This window comes from Aricia agestis, chromosome 2, assembly GCF_905147365.1.
Source record: "Aricia agestis chromosome 2, ilAriAges1.1, whole genome shotgun sequence".
Lineage (NCBI taxonomy): Eukaryota > Metazoa > Arthropoda > Insecta > Lepidoptera > Lycaenidae > Aricia > Aricia agestis.
The window spans coordinates 4,418,402-4,444,334 of record NC_056407.1 but is presented as its reverse complement, the minus strand read 5'-3'; the positions used below and the strand labels follow the sequence as shown (position 1 = coordinate 4,444,334).

General features: G+C 34.0%; 2 protein-coding genes across 5 annotated transcripts; one reads left to right on the top strand and one right to left on the bottom strand.

Moving 5' to 3' along the window:
- The first annotated feature begins 1,160 nt into the window (after window positions 1-1,160).
- On the top strand, window positions 1,161-17,864 carry LOC121737323 (PC4 and SFRS1-interacting protein). 2 transcript variants are annotated; one of them, XM_042128977.1, is made up of 17 exons: window positions 1,161-1,204; window positions 1,282-1,470; window positions 2,182-2,237; window positions 2,343-2,505; window positions 2,613-2,720; window positions 3,155-3,220; window positions 3,331-3,500; window positions 9,275-9,425; window positions 9,622-9,658; window positions 10,938-11,099; window positions 11,304-11,405; window positions 12,669-12,803; window positions 13,081-13,262; window positions 15,536-15,662; window positions 15,737-15,832; window positions 16,008-16,600; window positions 16,785-17,864. In XM_042128977.1, the coding sequence occupies exons 2-17, from the start codon at window positions 1,390-1,392 to the stop codon at window positions 16,842-16,844; spliced, it is 2,289 nt and encodes a 762-aa protein (XP_041984911.1). In that variant the 5' UTR covers window positions 1,161-1,204; window positions 1,282-1,389; the 3' UTR covers window positions 16,845-17,864. The 2 variants fall into 2 exon arrangements, with proteins under 2 accessions (XP_041984911.1, XP_041984901.1); XM_042128967.1 differs by having other exon boundaries at window positions 1,183-1,470.
- A 911-nt stretch (window positions 17,865-18,775) lies between these two features.
- Window positions 18,776-20,810, bottom strand: LOC121737332 (reticulocyte-binding protein PFD0110w-like). Of its 3 annotated transcripts, none has more exons than XM_042129000.1 (3): window positions 20,749-20,810; window positions 19,065-20,319; window positions 18,776-18,970 (listed from the first exon to the last, which is right to left on the bottom strand). In XM_042129000.1, the coding sequence occupies exons 2-3, from the start codon at window positions 20,257-20,259 to the stop codon at window positions 18,885-18,887; spliced, it is 1,281 nt and encodes a 426-aa protein (XP_041984934.1). In that variant the 5' UTR covers window positions 20,260-20,319; window positions 20,749-20,810; the 3' UTR covers window positions 18,776-18,884. The 3 variants fall into 3 exon arrangements, with proteins under 3 accessions (XP_041984934.1, XP_041984925.1, XP_041984941.1); XM_042128991.1 differs by lacking the exon at window positions 20,749-20,810 and adding an exon at window positions 20,610-20,740; XM_042129007.1 differs by lacking the exon at window positions 20,749-20,810 and adding an exon at window positions 20,405-20,467.
- Between the last annotated feature and the right edge of the window lie 5,123 nt (window positions 20,811-25,933).

Genomic DNA, 25,933 nt, shown 5'->3' with positions numbered 1-25,933 from the left:
ATACAAACTTGCGTGTACCTATTCAATGGAAAAATAAGAACTAAGAAGGAATGACATTGAGGAATGACAGGACACTACGCATAAAAATAAAAACGCTTGTAAATAAAATTTTGCAATCTTGCGGGTTCTCGACGTCCTCAAATTCTCCCAGGCATAAAAATTGTAGGCCTGAACATTTGTCTTAAACAAAAGTGATGGCAACCCCAGTTGCCAGTTATCGTGCAACTGGCAACCATGGATATTCATGCACAAAATGCATAAAACTTTTATTTTGTATCAAAATTATTAAAAAAATCGATGCTTCAATTTTGATGATGAACTATGTCTCTTTACGGGCTGGCAACCCTAGGTTGCGGCCGACTTAGAGCTGGCAACCATTTATACCTTATTTTGTCTCGTCATTTTCTTTCAAATGATGTAAAATTTACTGAAAAAAATATTCAAACAAATTATGCATTTATCTCAGGAACATTCAACTTAATTAGAGGTACTTGCGGCTACTTTTGACAAGGCAACCCAACATTAATCCATTCTATACGTTCTAAAGATTATTTTAAAATAAATTTGATCGAAAAAAACGATTCCTGCAGGATTTTACGATCGGATCCAATACTATTAAAACATCCGGGAATACAACAATGCATTTTAAGTCTTGAAAATTCCCAAATTTCTCAAGAAATCTGTTTCCGTAAATTTTCCGTAGCTTGACTAGAGTTTGACAATAACATTTTCGTAAAAGTTTCAGCAACTCGTCACTAGTGGCGGTGTCATCGCTCTGCACGGTCCCTATCCAAAAAGCAAATTAAACTTACACCTGTCAATCAATGTTCTATTATAAATACTTTTTGTAATATCCCCATAATTTCTCAACATGACTGCCTCTTCAAAAAAACCATACACTTGGTGAGGGATCTAGGGATTTCTAGGGGGAAATCAAATTAGTTCAGGGGTACGTCCACTGATGACTGACCTCTATAACAAAGAGAATGTCTTATACTATGTAACAACACTCTTTATTACAAGTGTAATATAGAGGTCAGTGGGTACGTCGCTGAGACCACAGAGTACTTTATTATATATGGCTGAGACCATCTGGCAACCTACAAATATATACTAGTAATCTGTGCTGGCAACACTGGTGACTGGTCTGTGCATCTGTGCGTCATTTTGATTTTTGATGTCCGCGGTACAAAAGAGTTTTGAGGTTATTTCTTATCAATAGCGTCTTTTTTATTTAGTATAAAATTATGGCTTTTTATAAATAAAAAGTGTATTTTGCAGTGTTATATCAAGGAGATCCGTTCGGTATCTTCAGTAATCGTGGCATACCCTGGAATAAACTAAAACCGAGTACCTATTCATACTTTCATCGCCGATTAGATATTAAAAATGGGTAAAAAAGTGAGAGAATATAAATCCGGTGACTTTATATTCGCTAAAGTAAAAGGCTATCCTGCATGGCCTGCACGGGTAAGTGCTAAAATATTTATATGTAGTAATATTTAGCCCTCAACTATGTGAAATTTACATGGTTACATGAGCGCGGGAAGACATTTTGAATGACGCCTATATTATTATGCTTGCCATCGTTTTAGTAGCGTCGGTTATAGCTTCTATTATCAGATTAGTTATATCCTTTAAACATTTAAAAAAACCTAATAAATAATATTTAATGTTATTGTCCGCAATTTAAAAGAGTAAACAATCTCAAACTGTTTCCAATTTTAATAATATCTTTTGCCTTTGTATGCCTTAACCCATCAATCCCCAAGCGGCTGCCAGCTGCCGCATAACAGTTAAAAATCTATTGTGTCTGCTATACCCACGATGGAGGTGTTAAATTACTTAAATAAATTGTTAATTTTGTAATTGTATTATGTGCAATGATTGTCAAGTACTTCATCAAATCATATATGTATTCTAATAAGTTGATATAATATCTGTACACTTCCTTTACCAAGACTATTTTTATGTTTGACTTATTAAAGCTTATCTAGTGTACTGGATTTTGTTTAACACCTCCATCATGGGTATTGCAGACCCAATAATATATTTTCAATTGTTATGCGGCAGCTTGCTGCCGCTTGGGGATTAATGGGTTAACATCACCTTAATATTTTATGTGAGTATATACATATATTAATTATTTTACAATAAATAAGTATTACTACCTTGTTTCAGGTTCAAAGACCAAATGGAAAAAAATATTTTGTGTATTTCTATGGTACAGGAGAAACGTAAGTATAAACATAAAACAAATATTAGTGATTGTCCCAGATGAAATAACTTTTTTCATAATTATTATAATAATTGAAATTTTATTTATTAATTTTTTTTCGCAGAGCAAACCTGGCACCCACCATGATATTTGACTATGCAGAGAACAAAGAAAAGTTTCTGACTAAGACAGTAAAGAGGCGTGACTTTAATGATGGAGTGAAGCAGATCGAGCATGATTTTGCCAATAATGTTCCCTTGGAGGAAGTTGTTGGACTCCCTGTAGCAGTAATTATCTCTTTATTTATTTCAAATAAATGTTTCCTTAAGTTTGTCAAACATTTTCTATATGTTCAAGAAACATTTTAATCAAAGGCTATATGTTATGTTTCTAGGCACCAGAAGAAACTAGTGCTAACAACACACTGAATGATTCTGCTAATGAAACAGCAGATGACACCATGGCTATGGACACTACAGTGGATGAGACACTTCCTGAAGAGGTAACCCGTTTACAACCATTTTATGTTCTTAAGCAAATTTTGAAGCAAATGGACTTTTCAAAGCTAAATGGCTTATCATAATTTGATGACATCACATAGAGCCACCATCTGACTGTAAATTAATTTCTGCAATAATAATTGAACTCACAACAATATTAACAACTTAATGAGTTTTTTAAGTTGATAGCTGTTATGGTTCAAAGAAAAAGAGTTCATGCCAAGGTTTTTACTGTTGAGTTAAGTAAAAATCTGTCGAGGGGACTAACAGTTATAATTAAAATGAATATATGTCATATACATTATTAGAATGTAGATTAAACTTTAATGACATGCATATTTAAAATTTAGTGGTAAAGTGGGTTGTACCAATTTTGCTGCTGAATATAAATAAACAAACAAACATAATATAAATTTATATTTAAATATATTTTCAGAACACAACACAAAATGCTGTTGAGGACTCTGATGACACTGGTGCTTTGGTTATTGATGAAGGAAAGGTATGTTATAATATATTTTTTATTAAAAAATTTGTGAACAAGACAAATCAACAATGAAAGTTGAAGTATGTTTTTTTATAACAAAAACTCAATAGTCCTTTTTTGTACAGCAAAAGGCTCGTAAGTCAGTTGCCAAAACACCAGCCAAGGAGCTTAAAGCCAAGGAACCCAAAACGCCACGAGGTAAGGCCAAGAAAGACGACGGAGAGGAGGCTAAAGAAGATGAGAAGAAGGATGAGGAAATTGTCAGCAGGAGTGGAAGAAAGATTCGACCCAAGCGGTTAGTTACATTAACAAAGATTTTTTTAAATAAAATAAGGGGCAAACAAGCAAATAGGTTATCTGATGGAAAGCAAGTACCATAGCCTATGGATACTCGCAACATTAGAAGAGCTGCAGCAGCATTGCCAGCTTTTTAAGAGTGAATATGCTCTCTTCTTGATACAATATACAAATCTCTTGAAAAAAAACTAACAAGAAATGACGCTACTCCACATAAATGTAGTTTGCAAAAACAGATTTGCAGGCAGAGCAGACAGAGACTAGGGATCTATGATAATATGTATTTACATAAAAACTATAATATACTAGGCGTGAAACAGCTCTTGCGCTGTGTTTCGCCGAGTGAGTGAGTGTACCGGAGGTCAAATCGCCTACCCTTCCCTATTACCTTCCTTACCCTCCACTACTCCCTCTTAAAACGCCGGCAATGCACCTGCAGACACTTACATTTGTTTCTTTTACATTTATATACTTTATACATTAATTTTCCTTAACTAAATCTGATTGCCTTATGGCAAAGGCCTCCCCTAAACTCTCCCACAATTGTCTATCCATAGCCTTCCTGCTCCATGTTTTCCCATCTTTTCTTTTGCCTTCCTCGTCTTTTTTTTCTTTCTCGTGGGTACCATAGAGTGACATCTTTGGCCCATTTGTTTTTTCTATTTCTTATAATATGTCCTATCCACTTCCACTTTAGCCTCTTAACCGTATATGTCACATCTGTTACCCCAGTTTTTGTCCTTATTTCTGTCAGTTTAATTTTTTCTTTTAGTTTGACGCTTAACATACTCCTTTCTATGCTATTCTGACATACCTGTAGGGATTTACGTTGTTTTTCCGTTAATGCCCATGTCGGGCAGCCATATGTCATGCATGGCAATATGCAGGTGTTAAAGATTTTCTTCTTGTCTGTCATTGAAAACTGGGGATTTTTCATTATCTCTTTAAACGACCAGTACCTCTTCCAGGCATTGTTTATTCTTAAATCTATTTCTTTCTGTATGTTATCTTCTGGTGAAATTATTTGACCTAAATATGTATATTCGTTTACATATGCTATTGTGTTATTATTTACCTTTATCTCCTTCTGTTCTCCATTGGTCATCAAGTTAGTTTTTTCTGTATTCATTGAAAGACCCACTAATTCGCTCTCGTTTGCTAGCTGCTGAATCATAATTTGTAGATTTTCAGGTGTTTCTTCAATAATAATTAAATCGTCTGCAAATCTTAAATGGTTGAGTTTTTCTCCATTTATATTTATTCCATACTTATCCCAGTCTAACTTCCTAAATACCTGTTCCAGCACGGCCGAGAAGAGCTTAGGCGATAGTGGATCTCCCTGTCTTACTCCTTTTTCAATTCTGAATTCGTTTCCTACTCTTTCTGTTTGTATCTTAGCTATGGCATTTTTATAAATTTTTCTTATGACCTCTATATATTTTCTCGGGACACCCTGGTTTTTCAAAGCTTCCCATATATATTTATGTTTTATGGAGTCAAATGCCTTGTTATAGTCAACTTGTTAAAGTCAAAAGCCAAGTAATATATTTTGTTATACTCATTATACTTTTGTACCACTTGTCTTATTGTGTGTATATGATCTAGTGTAGAGAAGTCTCTTCTGAAACCGGCCTGTTCTTTCGGTTGGTTCTCTTCTAACGTGTTGCATATTCTGTTTAGAATTACTTTGGAAAATATTTTGTACAAGTTAGGTATTAAGCTCACTGGTCTATAATTGTTTATTTGATCCTTGTCTTCTTTCTTGTGCAGCAGTACAATAGTGGATTTTGACCATTGTTCTGGTATGTCCTCTTTTTCTTAGATTTCGTCAAACAAGTTTGTAGTGAATTTGATTATTTATTCCAAACATCCTTTTATTCTCGTCTCCTGGTGCTTTACAGTCCTTTTGTGACATAATTGCTTTTTGAACCTCACTTTCTAATGTGGCTGGAGTTTTTTCTTCTTCCGTTACAATTTCTTGACAATCGTCCATTTTACTTGTATCTTTGTTGCTGTTTCTGTGATATGATTTCTAATAGTTGACTTTTTCTTTATTTCTCATATTTGGTATCCATGTTGTATGTTCTTTTAGTTGTTTAAGAGCTTTCTTTAACCCTCCTGTTTTTTCTATATGATATTGAATTATTTATTTGTGGACCTGATTAATTTAATAATTATTATACATATGTAATATCTAATTCTTTTTGACATATAATGTAATTAGGTTTTTAATGAAGACAATGATAATGAAATGAGTTCAATCTAGTAATATGTTATAAAATGATAAAATATGTTAATGATTTAAACTTTTCAAATAGTTAAATAGCGACGGTTGCATGCTCATTAGAATAATATAAGATTTAAATCAAATGTTTAAAATAAGACAATATTTCCACGCCAGTGAGGCAGAAATTTTGATACTATAACTAATTATAAGAACCATTGTTACAAATTTCTTGGAAATAAATATACTATTCTATTCTATTCTATTCTATCTTTTTCCTGTTTTCTTTTTTGTGTTTCCTAATCTCAGACGTTGTTTGTTTACTTATTTCTGCTAGATCTTTCTTATTTCCTTTTTTGTCCTTAAGTAGTGTTTTCCTCTGCTCTATCAATTGTTTTGCTTCCATACCTATTTTATCATTTTTTCTTGCTGCGCAGCTTACCTTTTTTGTTATTTCTTTCAATCTTTCTATCAATATATCGTACTTTTCTTGTATAACTTTTTTGTTATTTCTTTCTAACTGAAGTTCTTCTTTTAAGATCTTTAAGAGTTCCTTAGGTAGTACTGACGGTATTATCTTAGGTCCAGTATTTTTTGTTATGTGCTTCCTTCCTGCTTTTGGCTTTTCGGTGTGTACTTTGGCTCTTACCATTCTATGGTTTGTATTAAAATTGAGTTGGTTAACAGTATCAACGTCAGAAATATACTGTGGTTTGTTTGTAATGATATAATCTATCTCATTCTTTATTTCTGCATTTGGTGATATCCACGTCCATTTTTTGTTTTTTTTTACTTTTTAAAAAAGCTGTTCATTATTTTCAAATTGTTTCTTTGTGCTAGGTCTACTAGTCGTTGTCCATTATTATTTCGTTTTCCTGTGCTATATAGTCCCAGTATTTTGTCCTCATTTGTTTTTCTTTTTCCTATTTGACTGTTGAAGTCGCCTATTAAGAATATTGTTTTATTGGACGTTTCTAACGTTGATTGTAATTGTTCATAGAATAAGTCTTTTTCTTCTTCGTCGGCTATTTCTGTAGGAGCATATATTTGTATAATGGAGATTGGTTCGAAACCTGGTAATTGTATATTCAGTTCAGCTATTCTGTCTGATATTCCTTTAAATCCATGTGTTCCTTGTAGCATTTTTAATCAGAAAACCCACTCCATACATTCCTGGTATTTTTTCAATGTGATAGAAGATGTATTCTCCATATTCTTCTATCTGCTCTCCCACTCTTCTCACCTCATTTAACCCAATTATGTCCCAGTTAATTCTTTCCAAGACATAATCCAACTCCATTAGTGCTTCGTCTGTTCTAAGGGTTCTTGTGTTGAGTGTTGATATATTTATATATTTTGTTCTTTTTTCGTGTTTCTTTGATGTTAATATCGAGTTATGATTTTGATTCATTTTTAGGGGGTGACTCCCACGGGGACCGGCCGGGTTGGGAGACAGTTTTTTTTGGGTTTTTATGTTATTTATAATAGTTGTTGTCTTCCGGATGCCTTTGCCATTTCGTTGTTATTGTTTTGATGATGTTTGTGAGTTTGCCTTTGGGCGTTGCATGTATTCAAAGGCATTGGTTTTGTTTATTTTGCTTGCCTTCTGATTCTATAATTCTTCTATAATATTAATAATATTATGATTTTGAAAATAATATTATTTACTATAAAATAATTACGTAGGTTATTTTTTCAGCTGCCAAAAATATGCAAGTACTTTATTACCATTTTGAAGCTCGTCACAGACAGAGCAGTTAATGTATATTAATGTACCTACATTACATCCCAGGATGTAATGTAGGTACATTAATACATTTACAGTTAGGTCTTTACATTATATTAATGTATCACACACACAACAGGTAATGTAATGTATCTTTCCCTACATTTCAATGCTAAACGCCCCGCTTGACGCACATTTCAGCTGCTAAAGTGTTACACAGGCTGTTCTTATTTTTAATGTTGTAATACTATGGCCTTTCGAGTTACTTGCTATTAGATTCACTAGATAGTTCATCAGAAGATGATTCGGAATGTAATTTTGATGCGCGCATTATTACATTTTGTGCCAAAAACAGAACGATGTGGATTGAAAATATAGGCTCTGGGGAATAGACTGCCTGCAGTACCTGCTGTGAAGTGCTGTGCTAAGGTGGCAAGTGGCAACACTGTGTGTATCTGTCTATCATATATGTTCCCCTGAGCCTATATTTTCAATCAAATAAATCATCTTCAATCCACATCGTTCTGTTTTTGGCACAATATGTAACAATGCGCGCATCAAAATTACAATCCGAATCATCTTCTGATGAACTATCTAGTGAATCTAATAGCAAGTAACTCGAAAGACCATAGTATTACAACATTAAAAATAAGAACAGCTGTATTTTCTTTCACTTTAGCAGCTGAAATGTGCGTCAAGCGGGCGGCTACCATTGAAATGTAGGGAAAGATACATTACATTACCTGTTGTGTGTGTGATACATTAATATAATGTAAAGATACACATCCCGGGATGTAATGTACATTAATATACATTACCTGCTCTATCTGTGACGAGCTTAACTGTGCAAAATTTCATTCACCTATGTTTCCCCATTTTTCGTCAAAAGGGATACAAAGTTTTTGGCTCACATATTAATATATAGATAACTAGCTGTTGCCCGCGACTTCGTCCGCGTGGACTTCAGTTTATAGCGCGCGATGTCAACAAAATTGGTGTCAAAAGCTTTTATAAAAAAAAACCTGGTACCCCTTAAATCAAAACAGCTGTGCAGTGTGCACATAATATTTCATTTTTTTAAATTAAACTTTATATTTTATGCCAAATTTTAAAGCTTAATTAGCCCCCCAATTGCACAACTTTACCCATAAACTATTTATCATTGATAGGTTTAAGGTTACGTCACTGTATATAATATAAAATACTGGCTTATTAAATAACGTAAAAAAGAAATAACAATAAAAAAAATCGAAACAGTATAATAAAGTACTCTGTGATCGGAACTCAAATGTATGATGATAGCACCTTTTATAGAAAGATGTTGGGCAAGCGTTAGCGCGATGTAAGAGACGCACGGCGCCATCTAGTATGAATTTTTGGAACTAACTTAATTTGAACAAATTTTCACCCCCTTACAACCCTTTTTTCCAGTAAAAAAGTAGCCTATGGCCTTTCTCAGGCTTTAGACTATCTGTATACAAAATTTCATTACAATCGGTTCGGTAGTTTTGGCGTGAAAGCGAGACAGACAGACAGACAGAGATACTTTCGCATTTATAATATTAGTATAGATTATATTCTGTTAACTGGATTAAAATCGACAATGGATGTCTAGTTTTTATTCCATTGTTATAATAAATCCGAAAGAAAATTGTCACTGCCGAAATATTTCGTTTGAGACAAGAAAAATATTTGCGATAATGACAAACACCATTTTTAATTGTGATTTGTGGAGTAAATAAATCTACATCATTTATATTATCATAGTAGATGGTTGTCTAGATATAAAAAGTTGACATTATATTGCAACAATGTATTTCAGATATTTAGACGAACATACAGAGGATAATACGACCCTCCCCTCGCCAGCTCCAAAGAAAAAACGGGCCGGTTCTCCTGCACCAGAAAAAGAAAAGAAAGAAGTCAAAGAAACTCAAGATAAGAACATGAAGCTGTATAATACCATACCTCAGGTAAATATTATAATAGAGAAGACTTCATTTATAATGCTTTGCGAAGTGTGATAATAGATAAATCAACCTCCTTTCTGCTACCGTTTGCCTCGGCTAATCTTTTCGTAGCATTTGGTAACACTCTCGTCATCAGCTAAGTTACCTTTACTTCCCATGGAATATAATTCTTAAATTAAAAAAAAATCTTTTTTTACAGTCGGAACTAGAGGACTTGAAAGAGCCATATGCACAAGGTAAGAATCAGTTCCTAATTTATCACACAAAAAGAACAAAACACATTAATATAGATTTTTAATAATTAATTTTTAAGGAAAATAGGGGAATAATATTAAATATTTTAAAATTATCGATTTAGTGGCTTTATAATGTTACTTACACGACACTCTAGCGCTAACGCAAAAAAAAAAAAAAATTGCCGCGCAAATAGAATTTTTCAAAAAAATTCGCGATCTGCTTTGTGACCAATTTTTATCAATTTTAATTATTTTCATGACCAGTATGGAAAATAAAAATTTTAAAAAGAAAACTAGGAAGTTTGTTGCACCAATAAGGAAAAATGTAGTAAAGGAAACATTAGATGGTGATAAATGTGTTGCGGAACCTATGAAAGAAATACTAAATGTAGAATCAATGATAACTGCAGAGAATGTAGTTAACTTAGATGATTCTAAAACAGAACAAAACTTGGCTAAAAGTTGCACGGGCAATCTTATACTATCTTCTCTAAATACTCTTTATGATGATGAGTATGTCATGTTGTCTCAAAGGTCTGATCATTCGGACATGAAGATCCCAGATCTATCCAAGAATAATTCATTTTGTTCTGTAGTTCTGTTAGACAAGACATACAAAAATTTAGACATGAAAAGCTGCGACAATTTGCAGTCAACAATATCTGTAAATTATAAGTTACAAGAATATATTGTGCCGTCTGGTGATAGTTTCATGGCTTTATTTAAAACTGAAACAAAGGCAACTGAAATAAATAATGTCGCTATGTCTAATATATTTGGCGATATGGGATTCAACATGAAGTATTCTGATCATATAAAGGAAGAAGGTTGTGATGAATTGAATCAGGATGAAAAGGAGGCTGTAACGAAAATTCTAGAATTTTATCCTAATGAGAATAGAAGAAGAAAAGACATAAAACGCATATTTTAATTTCTCTGTTAATGTAGTAAAAATTAAATATCTTTTCATAGATTCAATAAACAATTATAAAGTATTATGTAACTCTTATTAATTTAAATAATTATTATAGGTTGCATCTTTATGTAGGGAAGCATTCCATATTATTTTTAAACTAAGGCAGTCCCTAAACCGTCAATAATATTGCACAATTCTTAATATTGGTTAGTAAAATTGGTCGTCTAGGGGCTGCCTTAGACGTCCTGAAAATAATAATAATAATATTTAGGTCTATTTGAACTAGATATAATTTGAAGAAAAAAAGTTATTAAAATGCTGCTAATGTTGGAGCTGAATTTTGAGTGTATCATTTTTTTACAGACACAGAGAGAGAGAATATTCTAATCGCGTATCTGCCGTCGGGCGAGTATGTAGGCGTCAAGTTGTTCCAGTCGAGACCAACCAGTTTCAAGAATGAGGCAGCTAGGCTACAGTGGGACAAGCAAGCCGCCGCCAACGCTATTACCTTGAAGACGCAACTTGGTAAGCTTGTTTTAAAGGTGACACTAAAATTCTGAATCGGTTTAGTATGCTGGTGTAACACAAAGATTCTGAGTCTGAGCCATTGTCCGCTATGGTCTGAAATTGTTAGTTATCATTTAACTTGCCCTAAAAGTCGTTACTATCTTCTCTTAGGTTCTTTTTTGGCAAACTATTTAATATCATAATATTCTGTTTTATTTTCAGAGCGCGGTCAAATTTCGTATCACTCGATATTATCACAGCTAGTGATGGATCTTAATCTATCAGATGAAGAGAAAGCTACACTAGACAAGGAGAGGGAGACAGGTATATATTAACTCATAAATACATCAATTCCCTTACTCATAAAAATGTAACACAATGAAAAAGCAGTACAATGTTTTGTCCTGGGGCATTACTCCCGAAACTGATATCGATTTCGATTTTAGATTTTAACGGTTTTTGACACTTTAGACATTTAAAATAGCGTTATTTAAAGGTGCTCATACACGGGACAATTTGTCGTTTCGATCGATCGTCAAGAAAATCGTCCAATCGATCTTTTGAACGTAAAATCGTTTGCGATATTGCTACACACGTACAATTTGTCGTTCGATTTTAACATCGAGGAGATAAATCGTTACGATAATTGTCCCGTGTATGGCCACCTTAAGATGTCTAAAGTGTCAAAAACCGTTGAAATCGAAAATCGAAATAGATATCAGTTTCGGGAGTAAGGCACCAGGCCTCTTAGACAAATTCTCTTTCGTTAAAAACGATGACGAAATTCGTTATCAAAATGTATGGGATTTGACATTAGTCTTCGCAAGCGAAATGTCATTTAGCGATGACTTATGTCAAACCGCATACATTTTGATAACGAATTTCGTCATCGTTTTTAACGAAAGGGACTTTGTCTAAGGTGCCTGGTCTGTCAAGTGACTTTTCTAATTTATCATCGATCGTCAAGAAAATCGTCCAATCGATCTTTTGAACGTAAAATCGTTTGCGATATTGCTACACACGTACAATTTGTCGTTCGATTTTAACATCGAGGAGATAAATCGTTACGATAATTGTCCCGTGTATGGCCACCTTAAGATGTCTAAAGTGTCAAAAACCGTTGAAATCGAAAATCGAAATAGATATCAGTTTCGGGAGTAAGGCACCAGGCCTCTTAGACAAATTCTCTTTCGTTAAAAACGATGACGAAATTCGTTATCAAAATGTATGGGATTTGACATTAGTCTTCGCAAGCGAAATGTCATTTAGCGATGACTTATGTCAAACCGCATACATTTTGATAACGAATTTCGTCATCGTTTTTAACGAAAGGGACTTTGTCTAAGGTGCCTGGTCTGTCAAGTGACTTTTCTAATTTATCAGACAATGAAAGAATATTGTTACATATTCATTGCATTAATATTTTTATTAGTAAAGGGGACTATGTTTAGCTGATAAAGAGGAAAATACTTATCAATATGTTGCCCTTCATTGTTATTAAGACTATGTTTAGCTGATAAAGAGGAAAATACTTATCAATATGTTGCCCTTCATTGTTATTAAGTTTTATACAAACCCATGTTACAGAAGAAAAGAAGTCACGTGTACAGTTCTTGAAGACAGAGATGAAACTCATTGAGTTGGACGCAAAGATAAAAACTTGCTTGTGTCTGGAGAAAGCTGACACTGAACTGTGTTTGAAGTTGCTAGATGAGCTGATGGGTTAGTATTTTGATCTTTTATGTGGCGAATAAAGCCAAAATTATGTTGTTTTTAAAGAAAAACCTAGTAAGCAAACAAATCAAACTAAAATACGACGCGACTGTATTCACTAGATAAAAAGTTGCCTAGTTAGGTGAGTATCTTTTTATTCCGAATGCCGATCTTTACTTTTCATATTCTTGTGTATACAATGACTACTCAGAAAAATTCATCCATGGTGAACATACTTTATTGGTAGCCTAATATTAGTCATGATAGCATAATAATATATCCTTAGATTTGGACGTGAAACCGCTGATGCTGTTGAAGCATCCATCGTGCTTGGAGACTATCAAGCGTATGCGAGCGTACGTCGGCAACACGCCATCTTGGGATCTTAGCGAGAGCGCAGTGTTGCTCTTCAGCCAGCACGCCCATCGCATTAGGCGCCAGGCCGACACCCTGTATACTAGGACAAAGGTAATAATCATTTGAGAAATAAAAAAATCTAATCCATCTTAATAAAGGTACTTGAATTTATGCTAACTTTCTTACAAATGAAGAAAATCCACTCTACAGATAAATGACGTAAAAGTTATACAATGTTTTGTCCTTATCTGTCGCGCGATTTTATCAACGTATCAAAGATGAGACGAGAGTTATAATATACAGTGTCGATCTTTTTAGACGTAAACAATTATGTATAGAATTTGTATAGCTCAGGGGTCACCAAATGGCGGACCGCGGTCCGCATCCGGACCGCCGACCCATTGTGCAAGCATGTTCGAAGATGATCTTCGTTCATCTTAGTATTCAACATCTCTAGGATTTAATGTCAATATCTATAGCTTGCACCAATATTTCACTCCAAACTTCAGAGAGATAGCTACAAAAAATGGTTACGTTTCTCATTGATATCTAAAAAATGCCTTTGTAATTTCCGTAATTACCTTTATTTAATGAATTTTTTTAATATAAAATGTGTGGACCGCGAAGGTCATTTCATGTCCTAAAACGGACCCCGAACGAAACTAATTGTTGACCCCTGGTATAGCTTATACCACAGAATATATATTAGTAGTACCAACAGAATTCCCACTCATGAAACCCGTTTAAAAAAATAACAACTCATGCTACGATACTATAAAGTTCAAATTCCGACCGCGCAGTGCTAGGTGCCTACAATTATATTTACCTACTTGGCCGCTCTCATTCTATCGCGTAAGATGTACCCTTTCTGACGAAATCAAGATTGTCACCTTTTAGAAAATAAAATAATCTTCTTTTAATTACTATAGCTACTAAATAGCAAACTTTTTTTATAGTAATAATCAAATTTTAGTAACCCAACGTATATTTTATAATAGTTTTATATTCGATTATAGTGTAGGAGCTGGTCAGGATTTTTTTACAACTTAACCCTCCGTGTACCACGTGGATAAAAGTTACACCGCGCACCACGTGGGGTTTGTCAAACCCCAAGATTTATCTGGCCAAGGAATTTGAAATAACTATTATTTGTCTATTTAATTGTAATACAAAACGATACCAAGTTGAATAACTCCCATTTTTTATATTTTACAGCCAAAAATGTAAATTTAGTAATTTTTTACCAAGTAAAACATAGACTCTTCTTTGGGTCAGCTCCTACAATTAAAAAGTTATCTTTTATTTCCCATTCTGCTTTAACTTTTAAAATTAACTTTATAAAGAATATAAATTTAATAATAATAACTTAATTTAATCAGTCTACACGATGTTCAGGCAAGTTGAAATCAGTACATTTTTTACAATGAAAGTGGCACGGTATGTGTAAGCAAATAATGTATTGTGCTCACAACCGTATTTGAGTCTTAAGTTTATATTCCTGATACAATTTAAATACTTCTTTATTAATCTTGATAATCTTTTTGGTGGTCCAGGGGCTGTTTTGCCATGAAATTCGTGAAAGCGCTTATGATAACCTCTCAGTATACATGGATTATATCTTTGCGATTTTTAAATCTTCTTCTATCAAAGTCATACCTAATTTGTACTTAAACCTGGTCAGAAATGCTAATTAAGTCGAAACAAATTCAAATATTACTGAAATATAGATTTTTTTCAAATTCCACAATACTATGACTATGTAACTTTTTGACGACGTCCTGAACTACGTGGGGTTTGTGGGACCCCAGCGCACTTTGGGCACGTCTGTTCTTTGCATCGGCGACACAAATGCTAAACCACTGCCATCAAACGGTAGGGCAACGTCTTAACTCCAGCTACTTAAAGCGTCAATAAAATCACACGAATTTGTTTAAAGTTATGAAAGTTTCTGCACGTCTGGTGTGTGTCAGACCCCACGTGGTGCACGGAGGGTTAAACATAGTAACGTGTGTTTATTTATGTGTAGTATGCGGTTTGTTCGTAACAAATTGGTTTATTTGCTATGTTTGTGTATTTTTTTAAATCTTTGTATTTTAAAGTCTTAAATTACTTTATTGAAATATTTCGTTGACCTTTTTCAATTGTTCATATTTATCATTCTGTCACAGCGGTTAAATCAGTACGTAGATATATGCGACGAAAGAATCTTGCGCGCGCGTCACTGCTCGCTTGTGAGTCCCTTGTGATCTGCCCCTTTAAAGGGGTACTTACAGTTCGATACCTAAGCGCGCGAGTGGGACAGGCCTGCTTATACTCCGAATTTAACTGACACTTCACTTCATTTGAGTAAATACAAACAAAATATAGTAAATATATGTTTTCAGGGTCTGTTCACTGTACCAGAAGGCCTATCATTCTGGGAATACTTCACTGAGAGGGTGGCACACTTTAAAAAAGTGACTGCAAAGTTATCTTCCGATGAACTACTTGAGATGGTCCATGAACCATTAGGTAAGCTAGTCAAAGATTACATAAAAATATAGTATTTGTAGTAAAATATTAAACAAACTCATTTTTCTTCTCAGAAATGTCTACACCTGCAGCTTATAATATGAAAGCTGCAATAGATGCAGCTAATGAAGAGGAAAGTATTGAAGATGATTCTAAGAAAAAGGCACCAGGTAAAATAATATGAAAATAACGTTTTTTATTTTACATTTACGTTTGCCCAGCAGTGGGACACAAATGGCTAGTAAGTAATAATAATGTTAGTAGTGTAAAATTTTATTAAGTAATTTAAAATCCTCTCTCACTGTTTGTACCCTTGCTATGAATAATTATGTTATTTATCACCAGGCAAGGGGAAAAAGGCGAATAACACACCAGCTAAAACTCCGGCTAAACGACAAAAGAAACAGGAAGAAAATAAAAAGTCTGATGATAAAGAAGAAGTGTCAGATGAAGTTCCAGACTCGGCTGAAATTAATGATAAAGAAGATTCTAGCATAGAAAAGGAAAAAGATTCAGATGCAGCAAAAGAATCAGAAGACAATGAAGTGACGAAAGAAAACACAGACAAAAAATCACAAAATTCTGAAGAAAAAGATGCAAAAAAAGAAGCAAAGGAAAAAAAGAGTAAAAATTCAGATGACAAAGAACAATCAAAATATAGTGATAAAAAAAGACTTAGTACAGACAACGCAGAATCAAAGAAAGACCAATCAAATCAGAAAAGGAATAGTATAGATGAGAAATCAAAAAATAATAAATCAGAAAGTTCGGAAGAAAAGAATGAATCAAATACTAAAGATGACGAGAAGGGTGCAAATGATACAGACAAAACTGTTAATAGGAAAGAAAGTACAGAACAAACAGACAATAATGTTGAGGACAAAGACGATAAAGTGAAAGATAAAGAAGACGAGCCGAAAGCTAAGAGATCGAGAGAGGTAAGTTAATTTTAGCTAGAATAAGATTTGAAATTATCAGCCATGCAATAAGCCTATGCCCTTCTCTGTGGTTTACTGTAATACATGTTCGTTCTATAGGATAAAGACACAAAACAAGAATATTAAAATGGTGTAATTATCATGTTTCCATTGACAGGCATCTAACTGTTTATTTTCATTGCAGAGTAAGAAGACTGAACCTCCCCCACCAAGATCACCGACAAAAAGGAAGTCTAAAGCTTAACTGTCATATTCATACAACTGGGCTGTCTAAATTCTACATGTATGGAGAGCTTGTCATCAGCGGGCTGCAGAAAATTGTTTCTTTAAAGTTTTTCAAGGTTACATAAGTATTTTGACATTTACAGCATAAAGTATGTTGGATAGGAAATCAGAACAGGCATTGCCATTAATTCAAGTACACAGTAAGCACACAAATGATGCACACCAGTACTGTTGCGTCCATAATACATATAATATTATAATCCAGTACATTTAAATTTCCTTTCACTATTTAGATAATAGTGTTGTAGTTTTTAAACATCAAGTTGCAATATCATTTTTATATATATTCATATTTTTATATCATGAATCGTAATGTAGACTAATGTTTAGTACTCAAAAATCCTCAGAGGCTCAATTGCAACTCAGGTGTGTAAGAGTAGGCTCCTTTTTTATAAACTGATTAATTAATTAAAAAAAAAACGTTTCCCATAGATGAAATATAGAGCCAATTTTTGTAAATATCATAAAGTAATCATTAGAAAATTGTCGGTTGTGACTTGGCAAATACCTGTTGTATACATGCACACTATAGCTGCTATCGCATGCAAAAATACTCACAGTTTTCTATTCATTTAGGCGCATTTAAAAAGTTCGTCACGAATAGTCTGTCGTCTGCGCTGCGTCTTAGTTTGTAAATGTCATTTTAATTTTTTTTACAATAGTCAACATACAGTTTGTATACTTATATACGAAAACTGAGTTTCATTAGTATGAGCATCATAATTATTTTTATTGCTGCATCAACTTTGAGAAATATTGATGTTAGTTATATTAAAATAATATACCTATTTGAATTGTTTTGTATTCCCCCTGATGTTGTAGTTTATGGTATGTTTAATTGAATACAATGTTTACAATTTACATCTAGAATAATTACATTTAACTCTTTTTACAGTTATCTGTAACAAAGGGATAGAGCAACAAGTGTAATGGCCTGTTTCACCACTTTCTGATAAAGTGCCTAATAGGCTATTCACAACTTTTTTGACAGATTCTCCATACTTGATCTGTCAAGTTAATTGGTGGATAGGTATATCAGGAAGTGGTGAAACAGGCCCTTAGAGTTATTTTAAAGACAAATACATATTATGCAAGGGATAAGAAGTTTTATAAGGCGCTAAGGGGCGGGGCGGGCCGGTCATTTTCGCCGCGAACGATCGCACAAAGGGAATCCTATATTACCAACGCACATGGCGGGCAAAGAGACCGCGCCACGGGGCACTGGCAGCGCATGTCCGCGGCTGCCCGCCATGGATCACACAAACCAGTTTACATGCAGTAACGCAGACGGCGTGTGCTTTGTGTACGCGGCGCGGGCAGCCGCAGACATCGACGGGCGTACGCGGCGAAATTGACCGGCCCGCCCCGCCCCGTCGTCTGCAAAGCGCCTATTACTTATATTAGGCGCTTTGCAGAATGCTAAAATTTATACTTACCCCACAAGCTCACTGATTTTACATTATGTTTTTAAAATCTATTTTACCTTATATTATAGATAAATATCATGCATGATATCGAATTGTTTCATCAGAACTCAGAAGAAACAAACCTTTCACTATCAAATGTGAAAGGTTTCTCTATTTGTTAAATTATGGTAAGCTACTAAAAGTACATACATTTTTTATTTTACTAGTATTAGTGGACTGTATTTTGTTACAAGTTGTAAATATATAACATTCGTAAATAAAGACTAAATATATATTATACTGATCGTTTTCGTTATTTCAGACCCAAATAAAGTGTAAGTTTTAAAAACTAAAGATCTTTGGTATTGTCATTGGCTTAACCCAAGCCCCATAAGCTCACCGGTGAGCGAGACAATAGAATAACAATAGATTTCTAAGAATCCATGATAGAAGGATTAATTATAAATAATTTTAAAAAACCATCTAAAAAGTAAGTTTTATTAGAAACCTAAATGGTAAAAGTTATTGAGTGCATTATTATTTTTTTTAAACATCCCTTCAAGCTACGCCTTCAAGTCAGTCTTAATTACTTATTAACTTCTCAGGTTGTGTGCTGTTTTATTTTCAGTAGGGTACATTGAAAGTATGATTTGGGCGGTTTTTTCTGCTTCTTTTATATCTAAAACAAATTAAATATAATAATTATTATTTATTTGTAACTGATTAATTAATATTGAATCATAATAACATAAATAAAATAAGTAAGTACTTACATTTAGGATCTCCTTTGAATAAATATTTCAAATCAGTATTATTACCTGAAGACACTTCCATACCCTTAATGGAAGAAAGTGCTTTATTTTCAATATTCAAACAAGAAAAAGGAATATTTTGTATTAAAAATAGATTGTGATAATCATTTCCTGATGGAATAGAATTATCATTAGCTTGATAAGGCTTGGAAAAGTAATCATTAATTGTATAATTACCATCAAAGTCTTTGGTTTTGTTTGCTACATTTTTAACTTTGTCAATAATCGGCCCCATATTAAGCTTACATTCTTTCTTAGCCTCTTCTTCATCTATAAATTCAAAATCAGAAGAATGGTAACTGCATGCATCAGTGTTGTCAGATTTTGTTTCACTATGGTTACTGGCACTCTCAATAATTTCTTTATCATTAACTAGTAAACAATTTTTGCTTTCTAAATTGACTAAAATATCATGATCATATTTTATAACATTATGAAGATCAGGAAATTTATTATCATTAATTAAAATATTTTCCCTATCAGTTGGTATTTCATTTACGGTGTGTGTACCACAGACTCTTGTAATTAAATTGCATTTTAAAACTTGTTCTATATTATCCTGAAAAAGCTCCAGGTATTCATCACAATATTTTGGTCTATTATTGCATTCTTCCAAATGTTCATGTTCTTCATAGCTAATATTTTGTTGAAATACATTTTGGTAACTATCCACTGCACTGCCTTGACTATAACATGTTTTATTAACATGCTTCTGTAATCCATCTAAATTTAAAATATCAATATTTTCATTTAGTACATTAACACTGTCATCTACTTCTGCTTCTTTGCTGTTTCCTTCATCAAACTCTTGTGAAAGGCGCTTAAAAATTTCCTCAATGTCATTAATACTAGAATCTGTGTGATTGTCATTATGAGGGTATTCTTCAACAGTTTCATCATCAGTATTTATATTAAAATATCTGAGACCAAAGTCATTTAAATTAGTAAGCATGCAGTTATTGTTATATTTTTCATAGTCGGAATGATAGTTTAGATGTGGTAGCTGTGGCAAAGGCATTATTGTATTGTTTTCCATTTCTTCTTCATACTTGATATTATAGGGTTTGATACCATGATCATGGTTATTTTTTAAATCACAATTTATTAATTCTTTCGAATATGAAGGTTTTGGATTTAAAGTATCCATCTCATACATAAAATAACTGCTGCTGGTATAATTAGATATATTTTCTGTAGTATCAAGAGTGTTGCTAGTCTGAAACGAAAAGCTAGTATGTACATTATTATTTATTCACTGCTTTAAAAACCAGATACTAACCATGGACGTATACAATACAAACCAATTACTAACTAGTTTCCCAAGTCGATGGTACTGTCTACTGAGTATGAAGACTATAGTAAATTATAAAATTATATAAGTAATCACTAATCATTCCTTACCCAGACAATAATTGTAAATGAAATGACTACTACTTAAGGAAACTACTCATAAATTAGGTAGGTAGGTAAGTAACGCAAGTTATTTTATAAACTATAAGTAATTACTTTTAATTCCTCCATTTCAATTATTTATTGTCAATATATTATCTTCCTCTGCCTTCCGTCATCCGTGACTATTTTACGGCGTTTACTTAATAATAATCTTCAATTTCTTTAAAATTTTGGTGCGTAAATAAAAAGGTACCGTAGCTTCGGTGCGAGCAAAACGATTTGACGATGAAATTCAAAATTCAAATTTCAAAATTTAAATCACAGATTACTAGATAGTTTATATTTGATTTAAATTTCGAAATGACAGTTCTCCTTCTTTTCATAGCGAGTAGATTTATCCTGTCAAATATTGCCACTATTTATAAGCCTTTTCACACTTCTCTTCTTGTGCCCCCGCAGACGTGATGCCCTAGGGGCTAGGCCCTAGGTTGGTACTTGCTACTACTCTTGGTACTATTAATATAAATTATGTGCTGTGCCCTAGGCAATTAATTAATTTGATAAAGGGCTAATCCGTCACTGATCTTATCACGCTGGGACCGTACACTTCTCCGCGATAAAGCGAGACTTTTATGCCTCCCAAAGTAGCTCTATTCAATTTCCAGGCTTCATTTCAATCAGTTCAGTCATTTAGTGCGTCAAGAATGTCTAGGAGGCGAAACTTTATTTATAGCAATAGCAACACTCCTTTGACATTTGTCGCTTTGTGAAATTTACAAAACAAAGATTTTCAATTTGCTTAATTTAGTTTTACAATGTGAAAACTACATGTTACTTTGATTAATATTAATAAATAAAGTGAAAGACGTGTCAGAGTGCTAAAAGCTTCGAAGATTTTTATTGAAGAAAAATAGTAAAACGCGAAAATATCACTGAAATTCTCGCGTCCACATTTCCGATTCTGATCGCTCAATCGCCATAGTAGCAGGTATCTATGCGTTTGTTTTATAAATTCTGTTCGTTAATGTTAATGTTTAATGCAATTTTAAGTAGCCTGAGTAAGTATTATGTGGTATAATAAAACAACTATTTTACATAAACCTTATGTTTACGTAAACAATGAACTGTCAAAAAAATCTATCATATAACGCGCCTTACAATGATTGATACTTTGACTTAGGTGCTTTGCGTAATTACGTATCTTAGTCTGCTTAGATGTATATAAAATTCTCGTGTCACAGTTTATGTGCTTAACTACTTTAACACTTTTACAATATTATAATTATTACGTTTTATGTTTACAGGTAGCAGAAAAAGCGTTTATCGAAATAACCGAAATGACTGGGAGAATTTATGCTATCATTTAGAAAAAAAAAACACTGAAAATAAATACAAGGAGTGGGAATTAACCCTTTATTAGGATATTGAAGAGCTGATAATTGAAGATGAAAGTGCCTCTTCACTTCACTGTGACACCACTGCTGTAAATACATGGACCTAGAATGTGGCGATGATTCTGTTTCCGACTGCATTGTAGAATATTATTTGGATGATCATATTTTATTAAAATAACAAAACCCTGTTTTTCATTTATTTATTTTTTGTATTTTATTAAATAAGTAGTTTCTTAATAAAACAGGAGTGAGCTTCTCTCAGCTCTCACTGGTCATCAAAGTAGCTCTGCAGCTCTCAGGGAGAGGGTACTTAAATAACAGGTGTTATAAATTCATAATATAATAATAGCTCCCACACCGGTTTCGGTGACGGTGGCTGGTTTGATTGAAACCAGGCCAGCTACGCAGTAGTAATTTTATAGTGCCCAAGTGTGTGCGCAGTACACGAGCACTCTCTATTCCTTTACTCTCAGAACCCAGTGGGACGGCAGACCGACACGACTGGCGAGAGATCAGGCGCAGCAGGACCGACTTTTTACATGCCCATCCGACGCATGGATCATCTTACTGGTCAGAAAATCAGGTGATCAGCCTGCATTATCCTAACCATTAGTTTCCAACGCGGGAATCGAACCCACGACCTCCGAGTCAAGAGCCGAGCTCTGAACCACTGGACCACGGAGGTGTTATAATATAATATATGACACTAGTGACTAGCTGATGTCCCGGTGAACTTCGTGTCACTTATAAACCTTCCCTGGACTTCCAGGAATATTTTAAGACTAAAATTAGCCACATCGGTTCAACCGTTTAATCGAGTTATTGCATTTTTATATATATATATAAACAAACAAACAAATCTTTACTTCCCTCAAAAAATAATTTTACACGTTAAGTAATATCTTAAACAAAACATTGCTCTCCACACTAGGATTCCCTGTGTCGTGGAGAGCAGTCTCTTCCATCATGCACATAGATACATACAATTAATTTTAACCAGCTAATGACATATTTGTGATAACTAACATAAAGTTACCTGCATGAAGTATTTTTAACAGAACCAATAATGTATTTGTGAGTAAGCAGACAATATATTTTTTAAAAGTAGGTGATGCTTTTATAATATGATACAAAATACACATAATAGCATTACAAGATCATTACCAGAGCCACCGAACCAGTTACAGTACGTGTAAGTTAGTGATGAGGTGAGATATACAAAGATTATAATACTTTACATAGATTAGATTGTTTCTTGTAATATCGTAAATTAAACACACACTATAACTACATAATTATTTCAAATTTTCTTAACTATATTTAAAATTATAATATTTACAACGTGTTTTTTTAAACTGTTATTAATATAAAGTATCAAAATCTTTTATAGTGACTGGATACAGTGTGGCCATAAGAGGATGATAAGAGGCCACACCGGAAACAAGTGGCGACTCTGATTCGTTGCGGATGGCACGTTTCAGTACCGTACCATCACTTTTTTGCGTGTGGCGTTAGGCACGGATGTGTGTCATTTTAAAATCAATGATAACTCCTTCAAACAAGCTTTAAGAAAGTTTTTGCCCAGAATCAAACTATCTTAATTTTTTACGTATATTAATCTCGTAGCCTTCGTTTCTGCTTATTGTAAGATTTTTTATAGAAATGGGCCCACCAACCTTTTTGAAAGTTTTGTTTGCGTTTTTTTTTGTAATGAAGCGTCATATTATGACACTAAATTATAAATGTGTGTGGATTCAGAATAGGGTATTAATATACACTAATTTTTGAAAAGTGTATCAATTAACTTCTATAGTGCTAATAAACTACTGTATAAAAGAACAAAATTTTATTCAAAACGTACCTTAAATATGCTAATAAGAATAGTTGAAATTTTTACGAGGAAAACCAAAATAAGATTTTTAGATCTAATTTAATAAGCACTTCATAATCAAGCAAATCATTATTCATTAGTAAATGCAAAATAAGTTAAAAAGGTTTAGTTTATAGTTTAGGTTTACAGATATGTATTTAAAAAGTCACTTACCGTCCTGAAATACACTTATTTTTCTACTTCTAATCACTGAAAACAGTGTGCTAGACCGTTCACGTCAAATTTCGAATGTAAACTAAAATTATTGAAATATATAAAAAGTATTGAAGCTTTGAACATGTAAACAATTTTCAAAATACTGTTTTCTTTCCGCATGGCTGAAGACACAGATGCGTGTCATCAGTGTCACGTTATTTTTGTTCAACGCCACAGTTAGGAGTTAGCAAAATTAGACGTCGCAACGAATCGGTTAAAACTGTGGCCCGCGTGCTGTTAAACCATTTAGAAATTTACGCCTACCGGCAAAATAATGTAGTCGTCGTGAAAGTCGCAATTTTTTTTTTAATTTTAAGTCGTTAATTTTTAAAAACGGTATTTTTTCATCCTTAAAACTTTTTGCTGCGTCACGCGACACCAAGACCAAAACATGTTGGTGGCCCATATGAAAAAAGATTGGGGACCACTGCTATTACCCCTCCCCCCCACCCCTTAAATCAAAACAGCTATGCAGTGTTAATAGTGTGCATATTACGCTCAAAGACGGAAAACGCTCAGTGAGCGAAAAAATGGCTCACAACGCGTTGTGGTCATAGTGAAACGGCCACGACGCGTTCTGGTAATCACAGAAATACCACAAAGCGAAATTCGTGTCGTGGCTGACCACAACGCGTTGTGGTAATCGAGAAAAGCCATGACGCGTTCTGAGCATTTAAAAACAGCCACGACGCGAATCCGTGTTGTGGCCCTAATGAAAACGGCCACAACGCGTTCTGAAACCAGGTTAGTTACTCAGGAGTAATTTTATAGCGTCCAAGTATGTGTGCAATACACAAGAGCACTCTGGTTTCAATGAAACTAGGCCAGTTACGCAGGAGTAATTTTATAGTGCCCAAGTGTGTGCGCAATACACAAGAGCACGTTACGCAAAAGTGCCCAGGTGTGTGCGCAATACACAAGAGCACTCTGGTTTCAATGAAACCGGGCCAGTTGAGCAGAAGTCATTTCATAGTGCCCAAGTGTGTGCGCAATACACAAGAGCACTCTGGTTTCAATGAAACCGGGCCAGTTGAGCAGAAGTCATTTCATAGTGCCCAAGTGTGTGCGCAATACACAAGAACACGTTACGCAGGATTAATTTTAAAGTGCCCAAGTGTACGCGCAATATACAAGATCACTCTGGTTTTAATGAAACCAGGCTAGTTAAGCAGGAGTAATTTCATAGTGCCCAAGTGTGTGCGCAATATACTACTCCAATATATAAAACTACTCCTGCGTAACGTGCTCTTGTGTATTGCGCACACACTTGGGCACTATAAAAATGACCCCTGCGTAACTGGCCTAGTTTCATTGAAACCAGAGTGCTCTTGTGTATTGCGCACACACTTGGGCGCTACAAAATTACTCCAGCGTAACACGGCCTGGTTTCAGAACGCGTCGTGGCCGTTTTCATTAGGGCCACAACACGAATTCGCGTCGTGGCTGTTTTTAAATGCTCAGAACGCGTTATGGTTTTACTGGATTACCACAACGCGTTGTGGTCGAATAGCACGTCAGCCACGACGCGAAATTCGCATCGTGGCCATTTCACTATTACCACAACGCGTTGTGAGCCATTTTTTCGCTCACTGAGCGTTTTCGGTCTTTGAGCGTAACATGCATATACCTAATATTTCAATTTTTTAAATTAATCTTTATATTTTATGCCAAATTTTTAAGTTTATTTAGCCCCCCAATTACACAACTTTACCCATAAACTATTTATCATTGATAGGTTTAAGGTTACGTCACCGCATAGATAAAGTACTGATTTAATAAGTAACGTAAAACATAAGTAACGTACTAATAAAAGAAATAACAATCGAAAGAAAACTGACAATATGATAATACCACCTCTTATAGAACGACTTCTGGGCAAGCGTTAGCGTGATGTAGGAGACGCACGGTGCCATCTATTTTGAATTTTTGGAACTAACTTAATTTGAACAAATTTACGC